The sequence below is a fragment of the Heterocephalus glaber genome, unplaced genomic scaffold (genome assembly GCF_053883595.1).
Source record: "Heterocephalus glaber isolate CG9 unplaced genomic scaffold, H.glaber_assembly_v1.0 deba00001531, whole genome shotgun sequence".
Classification (NCBI taxonomy): domain Eukaryota; kingdom Metazoa; phylum Chordata; class Mammalia; order Rodentia; family Bathyergidae; genus Heterocephalus; species Heterocephalus glaber.
The window spans coordinates 24,394,483-24,420,472 of record NW_028258329.1 but is presented as its reverse complement, the minus strand read 5'-3'; the positions used below and the strand labels follow the sequence as shown (position 1 = coordinate 24,420,472).

The 25,990-nt window shown below is 51.0% G+C and overlaps 1 protein-coding gene across 2 annotated transcripts; it reads right to left on the bottom strand.

Annotated features, from left to right (window-relative positions):
• Window positions 1–3,494: 3,494 nt before the first annotated feature.
• On the bottom strand, window positions 3,495–19,463 carry Ctsh (cathepsin H). Of its 2 annotated transcripts, XM_004874804.3 has the most exons (12): window positions 19,318–19,463; window positions 17,401–17,432; window positions 16,782–16,887; window positions 16,140–16,210; window positions 15,481–15,585; window positions 12,732–12,818; window positions 11,968–12,023; window positions 10,588–10,669; window positions 9,350–9,418; window positions 7,301–7,407; window positions 4,578–4,703; window positions 3,495–3,858 (listed from the first exon to the last, which is right to left on the bottom strand). In XM_004874804.3, the coding sequence occupies exons 1-12, from the start codon at window positions 19,403–19,405 to the stop codon at window positions 3,783–3,785; spliced, it is 1,005 nt and encodes a 334-aa protein (XP_004874861.1). In that variant the 5' UTR covers window positions 19,406–19,463; the 3' UTR covers window positions 3,495–3,782. The 2 variants fall into 2 exon arrangements, with proteins under 2 accessions (XP_004874861.1, XP_021107841.1); XM_021252182.2 differs by lacking the exon at window positions 16,782–16,887 and having other exon boundaries at window positions 19,318–19,452.
• Between the last annotated feature and the right edge of the window lie 6,527 nt (window positions 19,464–25,990).

Genomic DNA, 25,990 nt, shown 5'->3' with positions numbered 1-25,990 from the left:
GGCTTTAAAGGTTGATATTTTGTTTTAATGTGAAAAAATCCATTCTCACTACTCCTTTATAAAATCCTAGTGACTTGGCCTTTACCTTGGGTAAAGAGAAAACACACAAACCACACACACAGAGAAAAAGCTATTGAAATTTTTGTTAGGAAATGTACCAAACTTGTATTTTTATTTCTGTTAAGACTTAACTTATGTTAATCCTCCCATTCAAGAATATGGTTTTATTGTAGATAGGTAAGTTAATTATCTTGTAGGCAGTTAGACAGAGGCATCCTGCAAGGAGCCCACAAGGAAGACAATCCGGACACATTCACTGAAGGTCAGCATTGTAAAGGAAGAGAAACTAGCACACCCCAGTGCTTCCCCTAAGGATGGATAGCAGTGCTTGATACTCTAAGTAGCTGTCAATCACCTGGGTGGGGGACCAAGATCTTACCCACCCACCCCTTCCAGGAAAGGTCCCTGACTGAAAATCCTTGTATGCTTGCTAAGTGACTTGCATCCCCCCCCCCCCGCCCCAATCCCCATCTAATCAGTGTTACCTAAGCGACTGTAATCTTATTGGTTGGTCATAGTTTTGTCCACCTTGCGATTTCTCAATGGATCAGTATTACCTAAGCAACTGCACTTGTAATCTTACTAGTTGACTGTAGTTTTGTCCCACCTTAAACCAGCCTCACCTCGTGGCTTTGTCCCATAAAACACCTTTGAGAGGCCCAGGGATTTAGCTCAGTGCTTCCGCCACCTGCCTCACAAGTGCGAGGTCCGGAGTTCGGAGTTCGATCCCCAGTACCAAAAACAACAACAACAAAAAAACACCTTTGAGAAGCAGGGTTGGCAGGCAGCCCATTTTCCGGTCCCTCTTCTGTCTCTCCTAGACAGAAGCTATCTTTCAATAAATTTTTTCTTACTTAAGTTTTCCTTTATTTTTATTATTACTTTTACAATTTATCCCTGGCCCTTACATTTTTCCTATGCTTAACCTGTTGTTCCTAGAATTTATTCTTTGATTTTAGAGAACACTAACTTGGCGTTTTGGATATCTAGCAGATTTGGAAGTTACGTCTCTTACCCTGTATCAGTTTGCCTCTCAATTTGTCTGTCTGTATAGTTTTTTGTAATTCAATAATTTTCTTCGTATAAGATCCCTACCCCCACCCCTTGGTGGTAATTGCTGGCTACTAGTTTTGGTACCTGGGATGGAACTCGGGTCCTTCCGCTTGCAAGGCAGGCAGCGGAACCACTGAGCTAAATCCCCGGCTGTGGGTACTAGTTTTGTTGCAACGTTGTTTAAAATATTTTTCTTCTGAGGTTTTTTTTTTCTTTTTTTCCTGACTGCATATGACAACCAGCCACTTTCTGAGCTCTTCATTAGTCCTAAACTGTGGGGCCGTTGAAGATGGAGCCAGAGCTTTGTGCCTCTGCACTTTGTCCTGCAGGTCAGATTGTCTTAGTGACAAAACCTGTGTTATATTTGGGCTTCCCGGAGAGGTAAAAGCTTGAGAACGTTTTTTTGGGAAAAAAAGCCACCTAGACTCACTGTAATCAGCATGGGGCATGCAGCACCATCTGCCCATGATGGCTCTTTTTACGCTGCTGACAGGGTTATTATAGACAACTAAATTAGTTAGAAATATTATAGGGTGTCAGACAGGGCTAGGCCTTGTAAGAAGTCAGTGAAGATAACAGATTACAACTGTGGCTGGAGGCACTTTCGTTGAAGGCCAGGCTTCAAGATAAAGATGAAATGACGACACCTACCACTTATGTACTTCCCCAAGGGATGAACAATGATTCATACTCTAAACAGGCATCAATTCCCTTGGGCGGAGGACCAAGATCTCTGGACCGGGAAGGGTCTGGGAAGGGTCTTTGTTCTTTCCGTGTGCACTTGCTATGTGACTTGCTTCCCCTTTGAGTCAGTATTACCTAAGCAACTACACTTGTAACCTTATTGGCTGGTCATATTTTTGTCAGGCTTGACCTGGTTGTGAAGTGGTTAATGAGTGTGCTCTTTAATTCCAAGATACAGTTTGACGAGAAAAACAAGCAAAACACCCAATGCAGGTACTGTCTCCACCGCGAAAGCTGTGCTATCTCAGAGCAGATAGAACACAGAATATAGGACGGGATGTTTCCAACATAGAGATAACAACTACAAAGTATACCATCTTTTTAATGCCAAGTCACCTGAAGATATCCATACCTCTGCCTTGATTGTTGCATGGATTTGACCACAAATATTTGCTCTGACCCCTAAATGGGATAGACATGCCGGACCTCTCTTCCAGTGCCCTGTAAAGCTTCCTTCCTTTGTTTGGAGCTGACAGCCTCTTTGCTTGCTGTCAGTCCACCCCTTGCAGGTGAATAAAGTCTGTATCTCTTTGCTTTCTCTAGCCTGCTCTGGTGGTCTCATCCCTCTGTGCCATTTGTTAGTTTTGTCCCAGCTGGTACCCACCTCGTGGTTCTGCTTTTTAAAGCCTCCCTCCCCTGTGAGTGGAGTCCTTGGCAGCCCACTTTCCAGGTACCCTCCCTGTCCCTCAGGCAGGAGGTGTATGTCCCTCAATAAATATTTCCTACTGGTAACCTGTGTTCCTAGAATTCATTCTTCAGTTTTAGAAAACATGAACTCGGCGCATCAGACATCTAGCAGGGTGGAAGTTATATCTATTTCTACTGTATCATCCCTAGATCAGTGTGATTTGGGAATGCTTCCAATATGTTTCCATTTCGTGTTAGTTTTTAAACTCCAGAACAGAATTTCATCCAATTACTGTTAAATCTATGAAGGGATCTCGTTGGCCCCGAACTCGCTGCGTAGCCCAGGCTAGCCTTGAACTCGAAGCAATCCTCCTGCTTCTGTCTCCCAAGTGCTGGGATTACAGGTGTAAGTCACCACGCCTGCCCCATGTTTTTTGAGACAAGGTCTTATAGTCCTGCCTTGACCTCCCAAGTGCTGGGATTATAGGTGCATCATGCCCGACTAAGATAATTTTGTTTTCACATGTAGTTGGGGTGTTTTAAGGTATTAGAATTCCCTAACAAACCACACTTGTGTTTTATAAGCTTTTCCATGAATGCTCCTCTCTCAAATATTCTCAAGCTTTTAGCTCTCCAGGAGGCCAAATAACAGTTTGTCATTAAGACAGTCTGACCCGCAGGACAGCTTTGCATGCACACATCCTGCAGGTGTGGCTGTGGTGGAGGTGACGAACAGTGCTGGACATTCCAGAAAGGCCTTGGTGAGGAAGGGACAAGAAGGGGAGGTGCAGGGTGCAGTCTGCAGAGAAGTAACAAGTGGAGACTGGGGAGGGCACCTGGAGAGGCATGGGCTTCAGGACTGTCCTAGTTTGACCAGACCCTGGTGTGTCCTCTCCTCCATGACCCCCTCCTCCCTCCCACATCTGGGGCAGTCAGACCCTTTCCATCCATCTGGCAGAGTGAAACCAGCACCCACAGCACCCAACCCTCGACGCCTCCTCTAGTCTGAGTTGTGACTGGTCCCGAACATTTATTGAACAAAGGATATAGAAAATATGATCACTGGAGCTCTGCACACATGGAAGTGGCTCCTCTGGAGAGAAAGAATATTCTCCGTCCACGTGGGCTTGAGTCCATTGAAAACCACAGGTAAGGCAAACGGTTGGTGATGGTATCCATCAGAAGACCTGGTGCAGGGACTCCTCAGAACAGGGGTGAGGATGGCAAGTAAGGGGCTTCTGGGTGGACATGACATCCCCACCTGTCCAGGGCACGAGGCCAGCTGCTCTCACCCTGACTCACACCTGAGGGATGGGGTAGGAGGCACAGGCAGCCAGGCCACACATGTTCTTCCCACGCTCGATGAGGAAGTACCTGAGCAGAGAAGAGTTTGGCTGTTGGTGTCCTCACAAGAATATTCTGCAATGTTCTCTTGCCCACCAAGACCTGACTCCAGGGATTAGGTCCTCTAAATTTATTCATATAATGGTACCATTGGGCTTATTTTATCACCATGAAATTACCTGACTTAATTTATTCTTCCTCCTCCTTGGTTGCCAAATCATCTCATTTATTCTATCCATATACCACTCTCTCCAGGATTGTCTGAGGTCTCCTTCTGATACCTGGCTGAGCCCTAACATAGCCATTTAATCATGAATAGGAGTTCCTAGTGACAATGACACTCTCCTTTTTCAGGTGAGGGCACAGAGTCTGAGAGGGAGACAGTCACATGAATATATGCACACCTGATTTCAGCCTTTTGTTCTCAAAGGAGGAGCTGTTAATGGTCAGGGACACATGTATTGCTTTGATTTCTCAGAGGCAGAACCACCACAGATTGGCTCAGTTCCAGCAGCGTTGTGAGTTCTGAGCTGTTTCCCAGAAGTGGCTATAGATCCTACTGAGCCAACTGGCCTCTTGTTCCCTAGAAGGACCTAGGGTCCTGAAGAGGATGGAGGGTGCATCATCAGGCTCCCCCTGACCAGCTCCTCCCGGAAGCCATAATCAGATGGAGGAACAGCTGCTCCCCTACCCAGGCCTCCAGGCCCTGGCATCAGCCCCTAACCCAGCAAGGGACTTGAACTGCTTACCCATTGTTTCCCCACTGTGTGCCCCAGGAGTTTTTCACAATCCAGTAGGGTACCCCATGGTCTACTCCGTATCCAACAGCCAGTACTGCGTGGTTCACTTTATCTGGAGTTTTATGACAGGAAGTACTAGAAATAAGATAAAAAAAATATTGGTAATATGGAAAGAAAACAGCCATGGAGGGCTTTGGAGCCACATGTCCACATGGGGGTAGAGCAGATCAGTGGTAAAGAGCTGTTACTTTTGTTCTTGGTACTTTCAGTGTGTCCTGGTGTGGGAAGTCACTGTGGTGCTGAATGCCTCCAGCCTCCCCACAGAGGGGCGCCTCCTGCTACATACCTGCAGTCCACACCGCTGTGCTAGTATTGCAGATAGGTAAGTTAATTAGATATCTTTTTTTTTTTTGGTACCGGGAATCGAACTCGGGTCCTTGTCCTTGCAAGGCAGGCTGCAGAACCACTGAGCTAAATCCCCAGCCCCAGTTAATTAGATATCTTGTAGGCAGTTAGACTGGGCCAGCCCAAGAGGAGCCAATATGGAGGACAGTCAAGGAGACAACATGGAGGACAATCAAGACATTCACTGAAGGCCACCATTGTAAAAGAAGAAACTACCACACCCTTGTAGGATAAATAGGAGTGATTGATATTGTAAATAGGTATCAGTCATCTGGGTGGGGGACCAAGATCTTCTAGGAAAGATCCCTGACCCACACCTTACCACTGAAAATCCTTGCTCATTCCTTGTCTGCTTGCTATATGAATTGTTCCCCCATTGGATCCCCATTTAATCAGTATTACCTAAGCAACTATACTGTCATAACCTTATTGGTTGTTGATAGTTTTGTCCACCTTGTGATTTCTCATTGGATCAATATTATCTAAGTGACTGCACTTGTAATCTTACTAGTTGACCATGGTTTTGTCCCACCTTGAACCTGTCTCACCTCATAGCTTTGTCCCATAAAATGCCTTTGAGAAGTTGGGTGAGCGGGCAACCCACTTTCCAGTCCCCCTTTTGTCTCTCAACAAGGTTTTTTTCTCTCAATAAATTTTCCTACTCTTAACCTCTGTTGTTCCTAGAATTCATTTTTTGATTTTAGAGAACACAAGCTCATGTTTTGGATACCTAGCAGGATTGGGAGTTACATCTTTCCCCCCTATATGACTAATTCCTGGGCTCTCCGTAAAGGTCACCTTGTATTTATGGCAAATGTGCAGGCTCTTCATTGGGGGCAGTCAAGTAGCTTCCTGGAGGAAATCCCAGGAAGCCAGGAGGACCCAATGCAGGGGTCACGTGTGGATTCCACCAACCTGGGCTTAGCATGGGCAAGGTGCCAGGGGGTGCTCAGTGGGCACCTCTCTCCTGTCCTTGGGAAGGCTCTTTTGGCAGTGAACTGATGGGCAAAGTGCCACCTCTGTGCAGCAGGCTGGGGGCTGGGTAGTGGGAGGGTGTGGGAGCCCCAACCCAGTGAGGTGAGGGGCAGGGGACACTAAGAGACCACAGACCCTTCCATGTGGTTGGGGTGCAGGCTGCAGGGTGGGACTGGAGGAGACAGAGAAGGGTCTGATGCAGAAGAGCATGGGGAAAGGAGGGGGCCGGGTCACTAGGGTCCCCAGTCTGGCTGGCCCCAGGGTTTGAACATTAGTGTGGCCAGAGGTGTGTGTCTGGAAGTGGGCTCTGGCTACCCGCTGTGCTGGGGGAAAGTTCAGGACAAGCAGGAAGGAGGCAGCTGGAGGAGAGTGCAGGCGTGAGCACATAACCAGGAGGCAGGGCCGGGGAAGAGAGGCGGCCCCCGCTGGGCTCTGGCTCCCCTTGTGCAACAGCCTGGAGGTGACCCTGTTAACCTGGACACGGACATGGCAAGGGAGGGTGGGGGTGGGGGAGAGGCGCAGGACTGAGGTTTCCAGGGCCATCCAGGGTGAGGTGGCAGAGGCCTGGTGGGCTTTGGAAGCTCTCGGCAGGCATCCATCTGCGAAGCATCTGAGAACTAGGAAGAGAGCTGAGCACAAGCCCTGGAGAGTGCTGCCATTGCAGGGATGCTAGAAAACAAGGAGTGGGTGAAAGACATGCTGGGAAGCAAAGGGGCAGTGGCTACGAGAAGCCCTGGGCTTTCTTTGCTTTTCTTTTTTGGTTTTTTGAGACAGGGTCTTCCTATTGAGCCCAGGCTGGCCTTGAACTCATGGCATTCCTCCTACCTCAGCCTCCTGAGTGCTGAGATTATAGGTGCTCACTACCACGTCTGGCTGAGAAAAACCCTGTATTAAGAATTCTGAGGAGGCTGGGTGTGACATACAGGAGGCACTGAGTCAGATCCCCAGCATTGCAAAAGAAAAACAAACCAGAACTAAAGACTCCTAATAGCTTTGTTTTTTTCCTAGAGAACCTGCTGGTGAATCCTCCAGCACAGGAATCCAGTGTTTGGGAGCAGCTGTTTTCTCTTCCTTGCTTTCCATCTTTGGAGGTCTGAACATGAATCCTAACTGAGCAGCATTAGCTGTGTGGCTGAGGCTTTGAGTCTTCTTGACCTTCTCCTGTTCTAAGATGGAGTCTGGTACCCATCCTCGGGATTATGTGAGGAAAAACCAAGGGACATGGGGACTGACCACCACAGCAGGCACCTCAGAAAGGTCTGACCAGGAGTGGGCAGACCCCAAGGCCCTGGTGCCAGTGTTGGGGCCACCCAGCCTTCCCCATCCACTGCTGCCCCCTGGGACCTGCTCACCTGGAGTAGATTCCTCTTTTGTATGACATGAAGTCTTCGGTCACCTCATAGGCAAAGCTCACAGGGTTGTACAGGGCTACTGCCTCCACCATGGCCTCCTCATCATTCTGTGAGATGGACATACAGGGCCTTTGTCACCTCCCACCCCACTTGCAAAATAAGGCCCTGTGGCCCATGGTCTAGGGCTGAGATCCAGAGCAGTGTCGATGACTGGGACTGAGCAAGACCCCCCATGGGCACTGCAAGGGGCTGTCTCCGCCCAGACCAGGCCCTGGGTCCTGTGTACTTCCAGGTGGGCCACACCTTCTCTGTGGTGCCCGATCCTGTGGGTGGGATTTTGTTTAACAGTCCTTTCTTTCTCCCTTCATGGGGGGATTGGTCTGCCATCTCCTGTCTCCTCTCCACACCCTTGCTCTGGCCGCAGGGTGGACTCATTCATTACCACAGTGGATACAACAGCCTGTCCTGGCCCAGGGGCTCTGAGGGTGGGAGAGGGGTGTGACACCTTATTATTCCTGCCCCCCTGGACTCCCTACACATACAATACCAATCTGTGGAACTTTGTTGGTAGAATAGGCAATGTATAAATCCAACAACAGATAAGCCCCAGATGGTGGGAGAAATGGGAGAAGGCCAGGCAGAGGCTGGGTGCTTTTTGCATGCGACCTGCCCCTTGTCAGGGTAGGGAGGGAGTCCTGGCAGCTTTCGGGAGGCGGCAGCTTTGGAATGAAGCTGCAGAGGCCAGGTAAGCAGCAGGTAAAACCACCTTCAAGGCTCTCCTTGTCCAGCTGCACCCAGACCAGGCTCTGGTTGGGTAGGACCATTCTAGTCAGGAACCACTGGGCCAGATTGAGTGGATGAAGACCAGGGAGGGTAGGTCAGGAGGGGGGGGCCACCCAGGCTGCCTGCAGACTCCAGCAGCCCTGGCGAGGCTCCCCTGGAGACCTGGCAAGGGGACACCTGGAGCTGCTATTCATATCTCAGTGGGTCACAGGCACAGAATGCTCAGCCTTGGTGACTGTTGGAGAAACTGGCTTTTTGCTATTAGTGTGGGCTGTCTATGGTTAGGCAATGAGTCCTGATTCTGGAATGACAAGATCTCAGTTCCAATCCATCCTCCACATCCTAATTTCATGCCATTGGGCACATTACTTAACCTCCCTGAGCCTGTTTCTTCTCCTATAAAATGAAGGTCATGACTGCACTCATTTCCTAGGGTTATTTTGATTTGCAAGATACTGCATGTCAAGTACGTGGTTCACTTCTGTAAGTACCTTATAAACTTAATCTTGTTATTACTGCCCAGTGCCTGGCACAGGCTGCAATTAAATGGCAGTGCTGTTTACAGAGACGGCATGTTTGTGACCTGCGTAGATGTTCCTGGGCAAACATTCCTCACCTCCCTTTCTCCTTGGCCCACATCACACGTACACACACCTGTGGAGGAGTTCTCGCACTTCCTCCCCACTGCACACTCACACCGGAGTCATGAGGGCCACTCAGACACACTCAAGCCTGCTCTCTTGTTGAAAGGCAGGGACAACTGCATTCTCCACAGGCCTGAGGTGAGGTGTGACTATGCAGCTCCTCTTTTTTGAATTCACCACTCTTTCCCCTAGCCTGGGCTCTAGAGCAAGGCCCACAATACAGAATATGGCCAGTTTTGCCCAGGCCATGGGCAGGCTGCAGGCTGAGATGTGGCCTTTGTTGAGAGCTCTTCAGATCTGGGTTGGCTGTGACTGCGGCAGGACCCAGCTCTTCCTGACCAATACTCACATGCAGTGTGTAGGCTCATGGCCTCTTCCCAGTGTGGGGTCTGTGGCTTGCATTTTACAGATGAGAAAACGACCACACACATGAAGATGTGCATAGATCGGGCGTGCAGAGCCAAGCATCTCCTGTCAGCATGATTTCCTCTCATCTTCCCCTGCTGCCACCATGGCAATGAGTCAGTGGGAAGCCTGGCTCCTTAGTCACAGGAACTTGCTGCTAGGGTCTCCCCATCAGAACATACCCCTGCCCCAGTCCAGAGAAGGACCCAGGACTCACGAGCGTGATGTTCACAATGTCTTTGACAAACGCAATGGCCTTCTGGGGCTGGAACCTGCAATGACCGTCCTGTTCAGGGCAGCAAAGGGCATGGGACACAGGTTAGGGACTCCGTGCCAAAGGCAAGAATTGAGTCCCCACGCCATTGATAGCATGTATTAAGTGGAAACTATGTGCAATGTGCACCTGGCCTTGGCAACAGGTCATTATAGCCAGAATCTGAGGCCCCCTTTTCTTACGGAGCTCAGAGTCTGGGGCAGGGGACAGCCCTGGCATGCACAATGCTGGGTGGGAGCTCGGGGAGGAGACTGACAGAAATGGAGCAGCAAGAGCCTGGGTGGTGGGGAGGGCAGACCCTCAGCCCAGGAGCAATCCTGACCAGGAGCAGATGCAGAGGTCACAGGACCAGAGGGACGCCAGTCTGGTGTTTGGGAACCAGTGCGTGGCTGGGCCTGAGCACAGCGCTATGAGGGGAGATGAGATGGAGATGGGCAGGGGGAGGAAGAGCAGGGTAAGGAAGGCCAAGGAAGGCCAGCTCGTTGTCACTGACGGAGGCCAAAGGCTGAGTGGAGCCAAGGGAGCCATGTGAGAAGCTCTGTGATGCCCAGCAGGCTGCTCCGGACTGGACCCGTGGAGCCTAACTGGTTCTGAGGAGGGTGGAGCTGCTCTCACTGGGAGGGGATGCAGGAGGGGCTGCAGGATTGGGGGAAGGACAGTGGGTTTGGGCAGTGTGGATGTTGGGCAGAGGACGTCACAGTGTCAGCCCCTTACACAACAGGAGGGGGCCAGGAGGAAACAGCAGGCTGGGTGATGGGTTCTGAGGAGAGAGGGAACCAGGGAGCAAGGCTGACAGAGGCCCCTGGTGGGGGAGGGGCTCAAACAGGCAGATGAGGCAAAGGAATGGCTTCGTGGAGAAGTACAGACAATTTTAGCAGGCCTAGTATGCGCCTGTAACCTAGCTTCTTGAGAGGCTGAGATAGAAGGATCGCAAATCCAAGGCCAGCCTGGGGCAACTTAGTGACACTGTTTCAAAATAAAATAAATGGTGTTGCTCAATGGTGGAACACTTTCCCTATCACGTATGAAGCCCTAGGTTCAATCTCTAGCATGGTCAAGAAAAAAGAAGTGCAGACCTTTTGGAATACCAGCAGGATGAGGCACAGGGCGGTGGGGGAAAGGTGTTGTGGTGCCCTGGGTGCAGTGGAGAGGGGAGGAGGTAGCGGAGGCTCACAGATTACCTTGCCCTCGTAGGGGTAGGTGTCTTCGCCCATGATGCCCTTGTTGTACAGGATGTACTCGAAGGCCTGGCTGGGGAGACCCCTATGAAAAGGGGGAGCACACATGAGCCCCTGGGTCAGCCCGGCAGGCAGAGGTGGGTCCCAGGGGCAAAGCTTGAATAGTTTGCTCTGGCCTGGCCTGCTAGGTTTTGTGGGTCTCAGAGAGGCCAGCTGTGTTGCCCCATTTGCCGGGTGAGCCATGCACTCTTTGACGGAACCCTGGAGACCAGACCCTGCTGTGAGTCCCTCAGGGGGCCAACAGGATGGGGCCTGCACAGGACAGGAGCTCCACAAACATGAAGGGCTGGCCCCTCAACCTGCGCCAGGTGGACTTGATGCTACTTCCTGAGGCTCAAGCAGCTGAACTCAGTGCCCAGGTCCACGGGGCTAAAGTTAGGCTCTAGTGGCCAAGGTGTCTTCTCCAGCGTCATGATGTCACCCAGAGTACAAACACCCACTGCTCAGCAATGCCATTGTCCCTTCCATGTTCTCTCTACAGCAGTGTCACCACCTGACCTATGACATGCCTGGCATCGGGCCTGGGTTCTGCCTGAGTTCACAGGAGTGAGGCATGCTGGACTACAGGGTCCACCTTACACTATGGGTGTTATAAAGCTGCCCAGAGGAAATAGACACAAAGTGGGAAGAGAGCAGGGGAAGGGGGTGGGTCTGTAGTAGCAGACACCCCCGAACCCCAGCATGTGGCCAGCACAGCTCTCTGCAAGGCCCTACTGTTTGCTGTTTCTTCCCCTAGAGGAGAAAGAGCTCAGAGCAGGGCCTGGACCAGAAAGGGGCAAGGATGCTAGAGGGGAACTGAGCCCGGGATGCCAAGGGGCTGGCTTTATGTGTATTATGTGCCAGGGAAGCCGACCAAACCCACAGAAATGTCTGAGCATAGCACCTGGGGAGAAATGGGAGGGAATCCCGAACACCCCACTGTAAGAGAGGGCCACCACATGCACACACATCACCACACTGGCAAAACTCCCTCTTGGGGCCAGTGAGCTGGGGCAGCTGGCACCAGAGACTGAGTCCAAAGGCCAAGGATGAGCCTTGTTCTTTCAGCTATGGAGGGTGACATGCCCTGAAGGGCTTCTCATACTCTCAGTGCTGTTGGCCACACTCCTAGGGGCCCTGCTGGCTGGTGAGGTGCTGGACAGGGTGTGGACTTTAGGACCAGACAGGCCTGGGCGCCAAGGTCTAAACTGCTCCGTTCTAGTTGAGACCCTCCACAGAGGGAGACTGCCTTGCTCTACGTAGGCCTGGAGTGGGTCATGAATGTGATAGTGATTGGAGGGAGAGAAGGGGTTCTGGCCTCTCCGGGGCAGGGTGGGGACATACCCTTGGCAGCCGTGATTGTTGAAGTCTTGGGCACAGTCCACCAGCTGCTGCTCGGCCTACAGGAAGAAGCACAGACCCAGTGGGTGGGCCCATGGCCACATCCTCCCTGCATCTGGCCCGATTGGCACTGTGTCAAAAGGGCCAGATGATGAGCTCCCCAGAGCAGGGACATCTTTGTGTTATGAAGTACCAGCCAGCAGGCTGCAGGGGCAGTGCGAGGGCATGCGTGGGCACAGGGGTAGGATCGCAGGGGCTCCTGGTGTGTGCCAGGAGGGGACAGGCCCGTCCAGAGACCCTGCCCACCCCTCCTCGACACAAGCCCTCCCCTTCTCCTCTTCCTACAGAGGTGGGGCTGGCACAGCTCCTCAAGCCTCTTGCCCCTCACTCTTGTGGGTCCTGGCTCTTCCCTCCTGGAAGGTAACCCAGGTAGCCTGGGATGGGGCACAACTTCTGGAGAGCTGTCTCTCAGTGGGCTCTACTTCCTCAGCCCCTGCTTGGTGAAGGCCCCAGCTGCCCAACTGAGGAACCTGAGGACTACCAGATCCGCCCAGAAAAAAGAGGGGCCATTTCTCAAAAAGCCTTATTCTTGGGTGGGGATGTAGCTCAGTGGAAGAGCATTTGCCTGGCACATGTGAGGCCCTGGGTTCAACTCATTCAGGGAAAGGCATGGGCTGAGATTCCTACGCCAACCATCCACAAGGGTGGGACACCTGATAGCCAATCCAACAGCATGATTCACTAACACCCTGAGGGAGACCTCTTACCAGAGACAGCATCTTCCCACTGGCAATGGCCACGGCTGACTCCAGGGCCCCTGTGGTGGAGAAGGTCCAGCAACTGCCGCAGGCACCCTAGAGAGGCCACACAGAGAGGAAGTCACCCACTGGCCACCATGAGGGGGCCTGATTCTGGCCTCTCCACTTACCCTAGGGCCCTCCCTGGTGTCTCTGCAGTGGCTTTATCCACTCTGAGAGGCAGGTGTCCCTGTCTGTGTTACCAGTGTTCCAACCCAGGCCTTGGAGGAGCAATTCTGACCAGTGCCAGGGACTCCCAACAGTGCCTCCTGTTGGCCAATCCCACCATTCTACAAAGGTTGGGCTCTCCTGACTCCACTCTGTGGTCTCCTTCCTGGCTTTCCTACTTCTGTACCTTTTGCTGGCTCCTCTTCTACTCAGTTTTCTAGCAGAAGGTGTCACCAAAGGTGTTTCTAGAAACTTCTCTGATCTTTCCACCACCAATCTCATTCTATCCTGACTGGAGCCCAAACCTCAGCCCTGATTTTCATCCAAGCCCAGACATAAAACTGACTTACTTCCAGACGAGCCCACCAGACATCCCTGACCTTGGGCTTAGGGTCCCACCTCTTCAACTCTCCCACCATCTTCTGCCTCAGTCATTGCTGCCTGGCCTCCAGGATAACACAGGGCCAGGCATCGGGTACAGCACCAGCCTGCCTGGTCCATGTTGTAGCTCTGCACACACTAGTTTGTAGACCCAGGCAGGGCCAGCTTTCTCCTCTGTAGATGGGAAGGTTTCAGGTTAAGCAGTGTTGGGAGCAACGCTACATAATTCTAGGGAAAAATCATTTGAGTAGGCCTAGTTCTCCTGCCTACAGGCCAGCTAGGACATTCCAGACATAACTGCATTTTGGCCTCGGGTCACAACTGAGACCTCAGTGATCCCCAGATGCTGTAATGCTCCAGGACAAGACCACACCTTCGGGAGACACCAGAGAGAAACCAAATCTTCATCTGCATAGTTCCTCCTTGTTCTTAGATTTCCACTGCCCCCCGTCTTTTTACACCTTGTTTATCCCAATGTAAAGTACTGAGCTCTGCATTTCACTTGTTACATCTGTTTCCCCAGGTACTGAATAAAAAGTGCTGCAAGCTAGGGGGCTTTTGTCTTTGCTCCCTAGAGCAGCACTGATCAGACCCAAAGCTCAGCTTCTTCTCATTTGTCTACCTTTCCTGTAATTCGCCATGTGCTGTCCTGGCTCGAAGGAGACCAGGACTCACTGCAGAGGTTCTGGTAATGTCCCCTTCCCCTGGTAACGTCCCCTTCCCCTGTTCCCTACAAAGCAGCTATGCAGTAATGGGTCCAGTAATGTCACATATCTTTATCTCTTTTCTTCTCCTTGCTTGTTCTGTCTTCCACATTCTACTTATGAAATGCCTCTTAACATTCCTCCCCCATCCATGTCATGGCCCACGTTTGTCCTCCCAGCTTGTCTCCCTGGAAAGATCCTTTGCAGCAGCTTCCCTTTGTCTCTTCCTCTCAAATTCTCTCCTCAGTAGGGAGGGCAGAGCTGGACAGAGCTGAGCAGAGCTTCAGAGAGGCAGTTCAGCCACAGTGGGGAGAACTCTGCTGGCCAAAGGAGGCACAGCAGGGCCTGGACTTGGAACAGAACCTGATGTTGGTCCTGTCACCTGCTGCTCATCCTAGACTCTCACAGTCTCCCTCTGTAAAGTGAGACACACCACACACCCAGCACAAAGGTGACACACCTCACACCTCCACCTCCAAGAGCGATGCCTGTTCAGTCATGTCTGGTGGCCTGGGATTCATTAATGGGAGGACTGGGGACACTTGCCAGACCTCCCCTGCCCCCCCCCCCCCCCCCGGCCCAGTGCTGAGATTCTCAGAGGCTCTACAATCGGAGTTCACTAGAAGGTGCCTTCCTTCTCCTGAATTTTCTGCTGTGGGGAGCTGGTTCAAACACCCAGGCACAGGGCAGGCTCCAGGACACAGGAAATCTGGCAGGACTTGGAGCTGCACCATGTGACTTTTAAAAAGTGAAAAAAATGTTTCCCATGGAAAGTTTTTGTGGCAAGCCAAGTATGTCCAGGAAGGAAACTTAATCTTAACCTTGTATCCCTGCGATTGAGAGGTCAGCATTTTTCTGAAAAGTGTCACAGCATAGCCACTTAGAGGGAAAGCATGCGTGTGTTTGTGTGTGTGTGTGTGTGTGTGTGTTGCTTGGCTTTGCCCTGTAGGGGATGATCTGCCCACAGAGAGGCCACCTCCACTACATCGGGCCCATGCCTGGGGGCACCACTAGGTTTCACTGAGCTCACAGACCACCTGGACCCACCCAAGAGAAGCAGGTGGCCAGGGGTGGCTCCAGCCTGGTGCCTGAGGAATGGATGAGGACAGGGGAAGGAAAGGCACAGGGACTAGGATGGGGTCCTGGCATCCAGCCTCTGACAGGCAGGAGAGTGGATCTGCAGGGGAGAACTAGAAGTCACAGAGAAAAAAACTGGGGGTGTGTGGTGGTGGCCAGGGGAAGGAATAAACTTTAGCCCAGTAAGAGGCACATTTCATGCTCCAGAGGGCCTTACAAAGCAATGAGTTCCTGGCCTTGCAGAAAAAGAGAGCTGGAGAGTCAGTGAGGGAAAAGCAGCTCAAGGGATACAGCTGCAGTGCTGTTGTGGCTCTTATGCATTTCTGGCCTGGCATATTGTCTGACAATGTGGCTATTTTGGGGGAAAGGTGAGAGATGGCCACACGTACCTGATTTTTCACCGCTGAGACAAAATTTCCTTTTTTCCGCCAGTCCACGGAGGTTGGGTAGGGACCAGTACCCCGAAAGTAGTTACTTTTGGTGGCTGAGCAATTCTGGAATAACCAAATATATTATTTTCAGGGGAAAAAAAAAACTCAAACAACTCCCTTCCCCTGTTTTGTTGGCCAAAAGACATGGAACCACCAAGAGTGACTAAGAAAGACTACAGACAGGTACCAAAACTATCTCTGCGCAGTCTATACGTTGCAAATGCTTCAGAGCCCAGACTGGAAGATTTAGAAAAGGGTAGCCAGATTCAGCCAATAAAAGTACTGTTCTCCTCATTAAATTTGAATTTCAGGTAATGTAAATACATCGTTGCAATATTTACAATATAGGCATGCTAAAACTTATGTTGTTTATCTGAAATTCAACTTTGACTAGGCATCTATTTTATCTGGTAACCTACATCAGGGGTTCAGATGCTAAGGCCCAGGGTCAGACTGAAGCAACAGTGAGATAGCCTTCTCCCTTCCCTGAAGACATGGGGACACTCATCTGCGGCTGGGGACAGGACTGATTCTAGCTGGAAGCAGAACCACCTTCAAAGTTATTCCAAAGGTCTCAGTGAAAAGATCCAGATCTGTTTGCAACAAACTACACTTACCTGGGGCTCTGACCAAAGATATTTACGTTTTATTTCATCAAAGCTCATGTCTGAAAATTGATTCAGTGCCACTGAAAAAGAGAAGAGGGGAAAAAACAGAGACATTTAGTGAGTAAAACCTGGTGTTTACCTGTGTTCTATTATAACCCCTGTAACTTGGCTCCATTTTATATATATATATATATATATATATATATATATATATATATATATATATTTTTTTTTTTTTTTTTGTACAGGGGATCAAACTTGGGACCTTGGGCTTGTGAGACAGGCGCTAGAATCCATTATGTTTTTTTAAAATGTAATTTGATTCAACATACCAGGGAAAATCCTACCTATGCTTCAGAGTTGCCTAGGGGGGTTTTCAATATTGATGCTGACAGATGCAGCTGGTCTAGGTAGGGCCTGGCATGAAAGGGGCAGGGGCTTCTCTAGAGCCTCTTGTCCATGTCACGGCCACCCTAAGGGGTCCCAGCACTGTTCCATTTACAACCCTGGACCCCACAATCCAAGGTCAGCCAAGCACACCTCAGAGTCCTGGCCTCTGCTCCATACCCATAAGCTTTGAGCTTCTTTACAGATCTAGGCTACTCCCACCCCTCTGCCCAGGCAGCCTGGAGGAACTGTGTCCTCATGTACTTTTAAATGTGTGGTTCCCCTTGTTGTGGGCATTGATCTTCCTCCAGTTGCTGGCAAATATCTGCTGCCTGTGGTGGTACTCCTTTGTGCTGTATTCCTTTTGATGCTAAAACAAAACACATGGGCAACAGATCATGGAAACAGGGTGCAGCTCACTGGAGAGAAAGTCCTTTGTTTTCTGGGAGGAGATGGAGGTTTTCTTAGTGTCACAGTGCTCAAGGTCCCATGGCCAGCTGCCCGAAAAGGAGGTCTTGTGAAGAAGCCTGCCTTTTGCAGGTCCCCTGAAGCCAGGGTGGGGCCAAGCCACTTGCATGGGAAAAATGATCACCTTCCAAAGATGCCTGAAAGGGTGTTTCTGCAGCCACAAAGCAAGGTGCTTTGAATGTGAAACATAGAAAGACTTCCAAGGTTGCAGCCATCTGTTTGGGACCACCATTTGGAATGAGTTTTATTTAACTGTATCTTTCCTCATGTTTGGCCAATTTGAAGCTGGGAAAGACCCAAGGTAGGTCAAGGCTGGAAAATCCCTCTTTACTGTCTCAAATCTGGTAGAGTGTGGTTGTGTAACAGGAAACTTTGCAAAATGAAAAACCTCAGAAAGAAGAAGTAGGGCACTGACCTGCATCATCCATGACTTAAAGTGAAAATTCTCTGTAAAAAGAAAAAAAAATTAGATCTGTGCACCTCGCTGAAAAACCTGAGTTTCCAACCCAGTATTACAATTTAGAGCTGATTTGCATTTTAGAAAACTAGGCTAAATTTAAAACTCCAAAGATGTTACCTAACTAAGGCTTAGCACAAAAAAGAACTCAAATTCTTCCTGTTTTGGTATCCCACACTAATTCTGAAAAACTATCTTTTTTGTTTGGTGCCAGTGATGGAGCCCAGGCCTCCAGCATTTTAAACATTTCTCTACCATTAAACTTCAGTCCAATCCCCATAATACACTTTTTAGCTATGGCATCAGAAGTCAAGATAGTGGTTATCCTCAGTGGGGACACAAGACTTCTGGAAATGTTTTGCTTCAGTGAGGTGCTGGTTCTACAAATGTGCTTTCATTGTGAAAATTCATTAAAGTACTTACTTTATGATATCTCAATAAGAGCTTCACTAAAAACCTACAGATACTGGAAGCAAAGGGTCTGGAAACTGATTCCCTGAAAACTGTGCTCAGCTCACTGCTGTACAGCACTCGGGTTTCTCTCTGGTCCCAATCTGTTCTAGAAGCTGACTGAGCTCTGACCATTTTCCTGGGAAGAAATTGCTCAACCCCCTTCTTGCATATCTCAGGTGGGGTTTCAGGGGACTCCAAGTCCTGCAGCCGAGCTTCTGAGAAGACAGACCTCAATCAGGACCAAAGTGTACAGTGGGATGGAGGTCAGGATTGGGATCTATGCTCTGAGGTTTCCAAAGCAACAGGCAACTGTGAAAACCCCAGGCAGGGCTACTTCTCAGCAGAAGGAAAAGCACAGCACCTGGGAGCAGGGCCAGAATGATCCTCGGGTCACATGCTTCACTCTCACAGACCCACTCCAGCCCTACCACGGCATTCTGGTGTTTGACACAGGGTTTTGCTATACAGCCCAGGCTGGCTTTGAACTCATTATGCTTCTGCCCCAATTGATTATGGTTTTTTGAAGGGTCCACAGCAGAGCTGAGGAAGCCACAGCCCGCGCCTCCTCTTGTCCTGCCCAGGAGCTTAAATGACTTTTTACATTTTTAACTGGTTGCGGGGGAGAAGAGTAGTAATATTTTGTAGCACCAGTATCCATAAATAATGTTTATTCATACACACACAGCAGGGCTCACTCATTTACACACAATCTACGGCTGCTTCGGCTGCCCCACAACAGCAGAGTCAGAGACTGAGGCAGAGACCAAGTGGCGCAACCACAAAGCTAGAGCAGCTGCTAGCTGGCTGAGAGTCCAGGCAGCTTTCTGCATTAGCCCTCACCAAAGCACTGCTGGGCTTCCCCAATGCCTCCAAGGTCACCAGGCTGGCAGCTGGGGAGGAATGAGGTCAGAACCAGCCTCTGTGACCTTTGACCACCCCCAGGTTGGTCCTGGGCTTCTCCTCTCCAGTCCCGGGTGCCCAGTGCCTGCGGTCTTGCAGGGCTAAGGTTGAGGCCAGGGCAGCAGGGGGCCAGGCAGGAGGCAGCAGAGCAGGAGGGGACAGCAGGGGAAGAGGGGGCAGCCACAGGCAACCTGACTTGGGAGCCTGGTCGCACCTCCCACCAAGCCGGCAGACTCAGATTGCTGTGGCACAGGAGTCGTGGCCTGCACCACAGCCCCTCCCACCCACTCTACAGAGCACCGTAGGGCACTAGGGGACCCCTTGCCCAGGCCCACAGCTTGGCATAGAAGAGGTGGCCGTGGCTCTGGAAGGGGCTGATCCGAGTCACCTGTGTGACCGGCTGCCCCAGTGGAGACAGAGAGCTGCGGGCCACGCTGCCAGGCATGAAACACCCCGCCCTGGGTCCCTCGTCCCCGCCCCGGGATCCCCGGTCCCCAGTCACCGTGTCCCCTCACCCCGTACCTAAGGTGCTCAGCTGCAGCTCAGCGGCGGGGAGGCCCGGGAACACCAGCAGCCAGGTGGCGCAGAGCAGGGACAGCGTGGCCCTCATTGCGGCTGCTCTGCCTCTGCCGGGGGCGGTAGCCGGGGTGGCCCGGGTGGCCGGGGTGAGGCGGGGCGGGGGGTGGGGTGGGGCAACTGCGACGCGGCCCCTCCCTCCACCCGCCCGCCCCCGCAGCACAGCTCAGCTCTGCTCCGAATGGAGAGGACTCTCGGGCGCCCCTGGTGCCTCGCCCTGTGCCCTGGGGACCCTAACACCGACCTCCCCGACCCCCACCCCCACCCGGCCCCCCTCAGCCTCCTAGTTGACCGCGTCCCCCTGGGTCTAGAGGAAGGAGACAGCCCTTGTGTCCCCACCATTCCCTGTCAGCAGGCTTTGGTCCTTTTTGGAGGAAGTCACACCAGGAGCAGTTACTGGGCCATCTTGTTTATTTTGTAAACCTGAAGAAAGAGGGAAGCCCGGAGATGAAGGTCTGACCTTGAGATTAACAGGACCTGTTTTCAAACTTCGTTTTTCAAGTTCAGGATGGGGAACAGAGCTCCTGAGTCTGTTTATACACAGGGAAACTGGCCGGGACTGATGGGCGCGTCCTCCTGCTTCCTAGGGGTTCTGCACTCTTCTAACTGGGCAGCAGCACCCACTGTGCTGCCCTGGTGGTCCAAGTAGTCTGGGCTCTCTCCTGGCTGCGAAGAGATCCCAGCTCAGTAGAAGCTCGATTCCAGCTGAATTTGTATGCTTTCCCAGGCTGGTGGTGGAGATAGTCTGGATCAGCAGCACCATCCCTCCACAAGTGGCTGCATCCCTTGATCACACAGTGGCCAGAACCTCCTCATGGAACAAGCTTTACTTTCCACGATTTTGCCCAGCTGCAGGCTAACACAGGGTTTTGAGCCTGTGTAAGGTAAGCTAGGCTGAGCTGTGGAATTTAGTGGGTTCTGTGTATTCAATGCACTTTTTATTTTGATTTGTTTTTTGAGACAAGGTCTCACTATGTAGTTCAGGCTGGCCTTGAACTGGGTAGCCCAGGCTGGCTTCCAACTCCTGGGAATACTCCTGGCTCAGCCTCCTAAGCACTAGGATTACAGGCATGAGCTACCAGGCCTGGCTCAATGCATTCTTGACTTATAATATTTCACCTTGTGAGAGGTGTGTTGGGATGTGGCCCCCCTAGAAGTGAGGAGCAGCTGTATTTCCAGGTAAAGCAGGTCTTTCTGGACATCCTCCTGGGTGTGATTTTCCCCTGTGCTTTGAGACAGGAGTCTCAGAAATGACTCTGGGTTAGTGTCGGGACCATCATTGGCCTCAGGGTGAAGCCATCTTCCTTCTGTCCTGCCCACCAGAGGGGCTGGGAATGCTGTGTCCCTTGCTGTCTTGGCCACCTGGACACCTGGTAGACCTTTGCCCCAGAGCTGGCCCTGTGTGGGGTCCACAGTGACCTTCCATCATGGGCCATGTTGGAGGACCAAGGTGCTGGGTGCTGAGGTGTCGGGGGGCAGGGCCCTGATCTGGTCAGCTGGCATCAATGTGTGGTCCTACCCCTACCACAGATTCCCTGTGTGACCTAAGCAAGTGGTTTGCCTTCAGTGAGCCTTAGTGTTTCCATCTGTAAAAGAAGTATGGATCTGCTTTCCCTGGTCCTCAAAGTTATGGGTAAATAAATGCCTGTGGCAGGGACCTTCATGTGACCCTGGAATTGTGACTCACCCCAAACCTGACACTCATCTTGTGCTCTGTTCTCGGCTACCCGCCCATCTGGCTCCAGCCAGCCATCTCCTCGAGCAGGGCCCGTGCTGGTGGTGAAATCTGTAGGTGGCTGTCTCCAGCTTATTCAGGCACAGTCTGTGTACAGCTGTGAAGGGACTCTGTGCTGGAATTGAGGTCCAAATCCACTGACACTAAGACAGGATTATTTTGGGCTCAGTGTAATCACATGGGCCCTTAAAAGGAGAAGAGGAAAGGAGAGGAGTCAAAGAGAGGGGGCAGAAAGTGAGGTCAGAGAAAGAGGAGGGCTGAGGCAGAATCCTGAGTCATAAGGTCTGTTCCCACCATAGCTGGCTTTGCAGGAGGCACAAGCTAAGGCAAGCAGGTAGCCTCTGAGAGCTGGGAACAGCCCTAGGCAGCAACTGCAAAGACACTGGGACCACAGTCTTGTAACTGCATGAAACTGAATGAACCCTGCCAACAACCTGAGTAAGCTTGGAAGTGATGCACCTCCAAAGGCTGAGTGTTCTGGATGCTGGGCTGTGCATGGTTCCAGGTTCTTGTTTCCCTAGGACAACTGGATGAAGACAACCAATGAACATAGCAGTTTTATGTAGTCAAGATAAAAGAAAGAAAGAAGTGAAAAGAGAGAAAAGAAATAGAAGTGAAAAGAAGAAGAGAGAAAATACACCCTGCAAGCAAGACAGGTCACTGGAGTAAGAGGACAGTGACCACAAGGACCCCCAGTCGCTGTCTTTTTTTGTTCTTTGTTTTTGGTACCAGGGACCTTGTACTTGTGAGGCAGGTGGATGTACCACTGAGCTAATTCCCTGGCCCTAAAGTCCTCTTTTGATGTCAGAGGAAACCTTGATCGGACAGCTCTCCCTGATTGGCAGATCACACCCTATTGGCCAGCCTCCTTTCCTGTTCTCTGTGATTGGTGAGTCACACCCTATTGGCCAGCCTCCTTGCCATGCTCTAATCTCCTGCCTGTGAGGAAGCCATGCACTCTGGCTGGCCTTTTGACTTTGCTCTGTGAGGCTTTGAGCAGAGGAAGCAGCCCAGTCTACACAATCCACTGAACTGCTGTGGAATAGATGTGTGTTGTTCTAAGCCTCTAAATCTGTGTTAATGGTTAGCAGCAGCAGGAGACCTGTGCTCGAGGTAAAGGCCTAGCTGGCAGTGGCTCTGGTGACAGAGATCTGGACTGGTGTAAGGGCCTGGTCCACTGGAGGACAAGAGGCTGAGCACAGGACTTGCCTCCAGGTGCAGGGATATATTGAACCTGCTCCAAATGCTTGCATTTGTTAATCTTCACTCTTTATCTCCATTGTGTGGGTGAGGTCCTGCAGTAAGGCCAGATTCACAACTGATTATAGGTAGGATAAAAACCCCTGACCAACTGAAACCAGACTTTTGTTCCACTGAGTTATCAGTTTGCCCTAAGGCAGCAGAGAACTGAAAGAGCCCTGAGCCCTGAGACCTTTCCACCCTTCCAGGCCTGGATCCCTGGGGCCTCAAGAGGGGCCAACATCCAGTCAGCCATGCTTGGATTCTGTAGCCACCAACTGCCTGCCTGCAGGATGCCTCCTGCCAGCTGGTTGTCCACTGCCTACATCCATTTGTCCTTCCTAGGACAAGTCTCATGTTCCATGCTCTCTCTTCTTTCCCCAACTCTACCCTCTCTCATCTGTTAGCCATGGATTTCTGTCTCTCTTTCTCTTTTTTTTTTTTGAGGCAAGGTCTCACTATGTAGTTTAGGCTGGCCTTGAACTCACTATGTAGCCCAGCTGGGCTCGAACTCAGGGCAATCCTCCTACCTCAGTCTTCTGAGTGCTGGGACTATAAGCATGTGCCATCATGCCTGGTGAATTTCTCTGTCTTTCAGGCCACTTCACAGAAGACTGCTGGGCCTGTGGCCAGCTCTGTTTCTGATTCCAATAACACTGTGTTGCAGCTGCTGTCTACATGGATGTTTTCTGACACAGCATTTCATTAAGTTGCCCAGCCTGGCCTCAAACTCACAACACTATTGCTTCAGCCTCCCAGGTGCTAGGGTTATAGCTGTGTGCCACCCTGTAAGTGGGAGATTTTGTTATTTAATGCTCACAGAGCCCTGTGAAGCTTCTTGTAAACACACATACTTGCTTCCCAGATGAAGAAACTGAGGCAGAAAGAAAGACAGACAGACTTAGGCCTGTTGATAAGTGGTGAATGCTTCTCATGTCTATATGCTGTTTTTTGTTTTTTTTTTTGGTACTGGGGATTGAACTTGGGTCCTTGCGCTTGTGCAGCAGGCGGCGAAACCACTAAGCTAAATCCCTGGCCCTATATGCTGTTTTGTATAATAGGAGGATATCAGGTTGGGTAAATAGGTGGATGGTGGTTGTCGATTGGGGTTACATATATAGATGGATGGACAGAAGGAGGGATGGATGAGTAGGGAGAAATAGCTTTATGGTCGAACAACTAAATGGATGATCAGATGGATGGGCAGATTAGATGGATGGGTGGAAGAGTGAATGGATGGGTGAAGGAAAGATGGATGGGTAATCAGACAGTTTGTAGAGTGAAAAAGCTAATGAATACAGGGGGTTGTGTCAATGGACTAAATTACAATAATTTTAAGACCTTATGTGGCTTTCTTTTTCTTTTCTTTTCTTTTTTTTTTTTTTGGTGCTGGGGATTGAACTCAGGTCCTTCCGCTTGAGAGGCAGGGGGAAGAACCACTGAGCTAAATCCCTGGCTTTTTTTTTGAGACGAGGTCTCGCTATGTAGCTCAGGCTGGCCTTGAACTTGCAGTGATCCTCCTGTCTCATCCTCCTCCATATTGGGATGACAGGTGTGTGCCACCATGTCCTGCTGGCATTAATTTTTGATTTTTTAAAAAGCAGTGCATTAAAGTCTCATTTCTTTTGAGTGTTTTGGTCCTCCCTTTAAACTGGCCCTGAGCAGTGTGCTCCCCTCCTCTTACCCTACCCAACCTTGGCCCTGCATGAGCACCAGCTTCTGAGCAGGCACACGGCCCTGTGCAACTTGTGCCTGAAATGGCCTCACTATTGTGTCTGGGGAGGAGGAATTTGCAGACGGGAGTCCAGAGGCTCAGAACACGAGCACCTCTGGTTTCCTCTCCAGGGCCTCCTGCAGTCTCATTCTTCCCAGGTCCTCACTGCCCACCCTCCTTTGTCTGGAACCTAAGATCCTCTACGATACATTCCTGTTCTGCTTGTAATGCCCAGCACCATTGCTCTCCTGCAGCCAGCAGCCTGCTTCCTGGTCTCCCACAGCTCCACTTCCAGACCTCCTCCTTCCTCCTCACCTCCTCAGATGCACCCTCCTCACCCCATTCCAAGTTCTAAGTTAACCCTACTTCCTGAATTCCTGAATTAATAATGGGCACTACACAGTCTTTAGTGCTGCCCACGTTGGGCAGTTTCCTGCAGAGCTAGCCAAGTTTTAGCAAATTTGCACTCTGAGGTGTCTAGGAGAGTGGCCAGTGCCCAGCAGTCTTGAAGATCAGCCTGGGTTCCTCCATCTCACCCAGGAGAAACAGAGGAGAAACCCTGTGCCCTGGTGCAGGTGCAGCAGAGCCACAGGACCACAGTGTCTCTGCCCTCCTGAGCCAGGGGTGCAAGGCTGAGGCCCAAAGGGTGCAGATACTGAGGGCAAAGCTTGGCCATGCTCTTCTCATCCCGAGGAGGCCTGCAGCAGCTGGAGAAAGCTCTGCAGCAGGGCCAGTTGGGCTGGTGGGCCTTGTGTGTGGCTACAGGCTTGGAGGAAGCAGAGGCAGGGAAAGGGGTTCTGGGACCTGCACATGACAGCCTGGTACTCGGGCCTTCAGGAATTTCGAATACAGAAAGGTGAAGAATTTATTCGTCCTACAAGGAAGCAGTGTTGAGCCAGAGAGAGGACTGTGCTGTCTGAATGAAAGGCTGAGATTTTATAAGCGTGTGAGGACCAGGAAAGGATACATACAGAGCCCCAACAAGCATCAAGAAGGCTTTCTTTAGGTCAGCTGGTGTCTGTTCATCTCCCAGAAGCAGCTGCCAAGGACCCAGCTTGATGAAGTCCACACTTTGGTCCTCACAGAAAAAACACCTGTGTGCATTGACTCCATGCAGGCCCCTAGGCTGCTTTACTTGTAGGTGTTGCACAGCCTAGCAGGGTGGCACGATTGCTCAGTGTGGGCAGCTTCAGAGACGTGTGACTGGCAAGAGGTTGGGTTCTCTGTGGCCAGAGAGGATCTTCCCTGAGTGGGTAGAATCCTCCGGCTTCCCTCCCTGGTCCTGAGGAATGGGCCTCATCATTTCTGGGTTGTGAGTCACTTGGCCTGAGTATGGGGAGTGGCTGTACAGCGACCATATGCCTCCCAGGTGATGGGTCTGATAAGGACTTGATTGCCGGAAGATCCGATGGGGCTGGGGCAGAAGGAGTCTGTAAGATTTCACCACAGCCCTGTTGTATTCTTCTGGCCACCTTCCTGCCAGGGCCCCACCAGGCACCTTCTACCTCTCCCCAGGTCTTCACTCAGCCTACCCCTCAACCTCTGCCTTACCTGGGCCTCTGCTCCTTCCTACCAGAAACCCTGGGTTTTTGTTTCTTCAAGGACCTGTTTTTTGTTTGGGAAACCAGGGTCTTGTGCATGTTAGGCAAGCACTTTAGCACTGGGCTGTACCCTTAGCCCCAAGGACATGTTTTAAAAGATTCAGGAGCCCAAGGCAGGAAGACTGAAAGTTTGAGGCCAGCTAGACCTCATAGTGAGACCCTGTCTCAAAAAAAAAAAAAAAGAGGTGAAATGCACATAATATTCAATTAACCATTTTCAGATATAAAATTTGATTTATCCCATTAGCTGGTCTGAATCCTCGCTGATCACACTTTATTCTTTAGACTGCTAAACTCGCTTTCTCTTTTTCTTGTCCTGCTGTCCAGGCT

Excerpts from the sequence above, each read along its gene's own strand:
- Ctsh (XM_004874804.3), bottom strand. The coding sequence starts at position 19,405 with ATGAGGGCCACGCTGTCCCTGCTCTGCGCCACCTGGCTGCTGGTGTTC. Across the intron at positions 16,211-16,781 it reads GGGGAACCACACATTTAAAA|TGGCACTGAATCAATTTTCA; the intron begins GTACATGAGGAC and ends TCTCTTTTTCAG. Across the intron at positions 12,024-12,731 it reads GTGGGAAGATGCTGTCTCTG|GCCGAGCAGCAGCTGGTGGA; the intron begins GTAAGAGGTCTC and ends TTCTTCCTGTAG.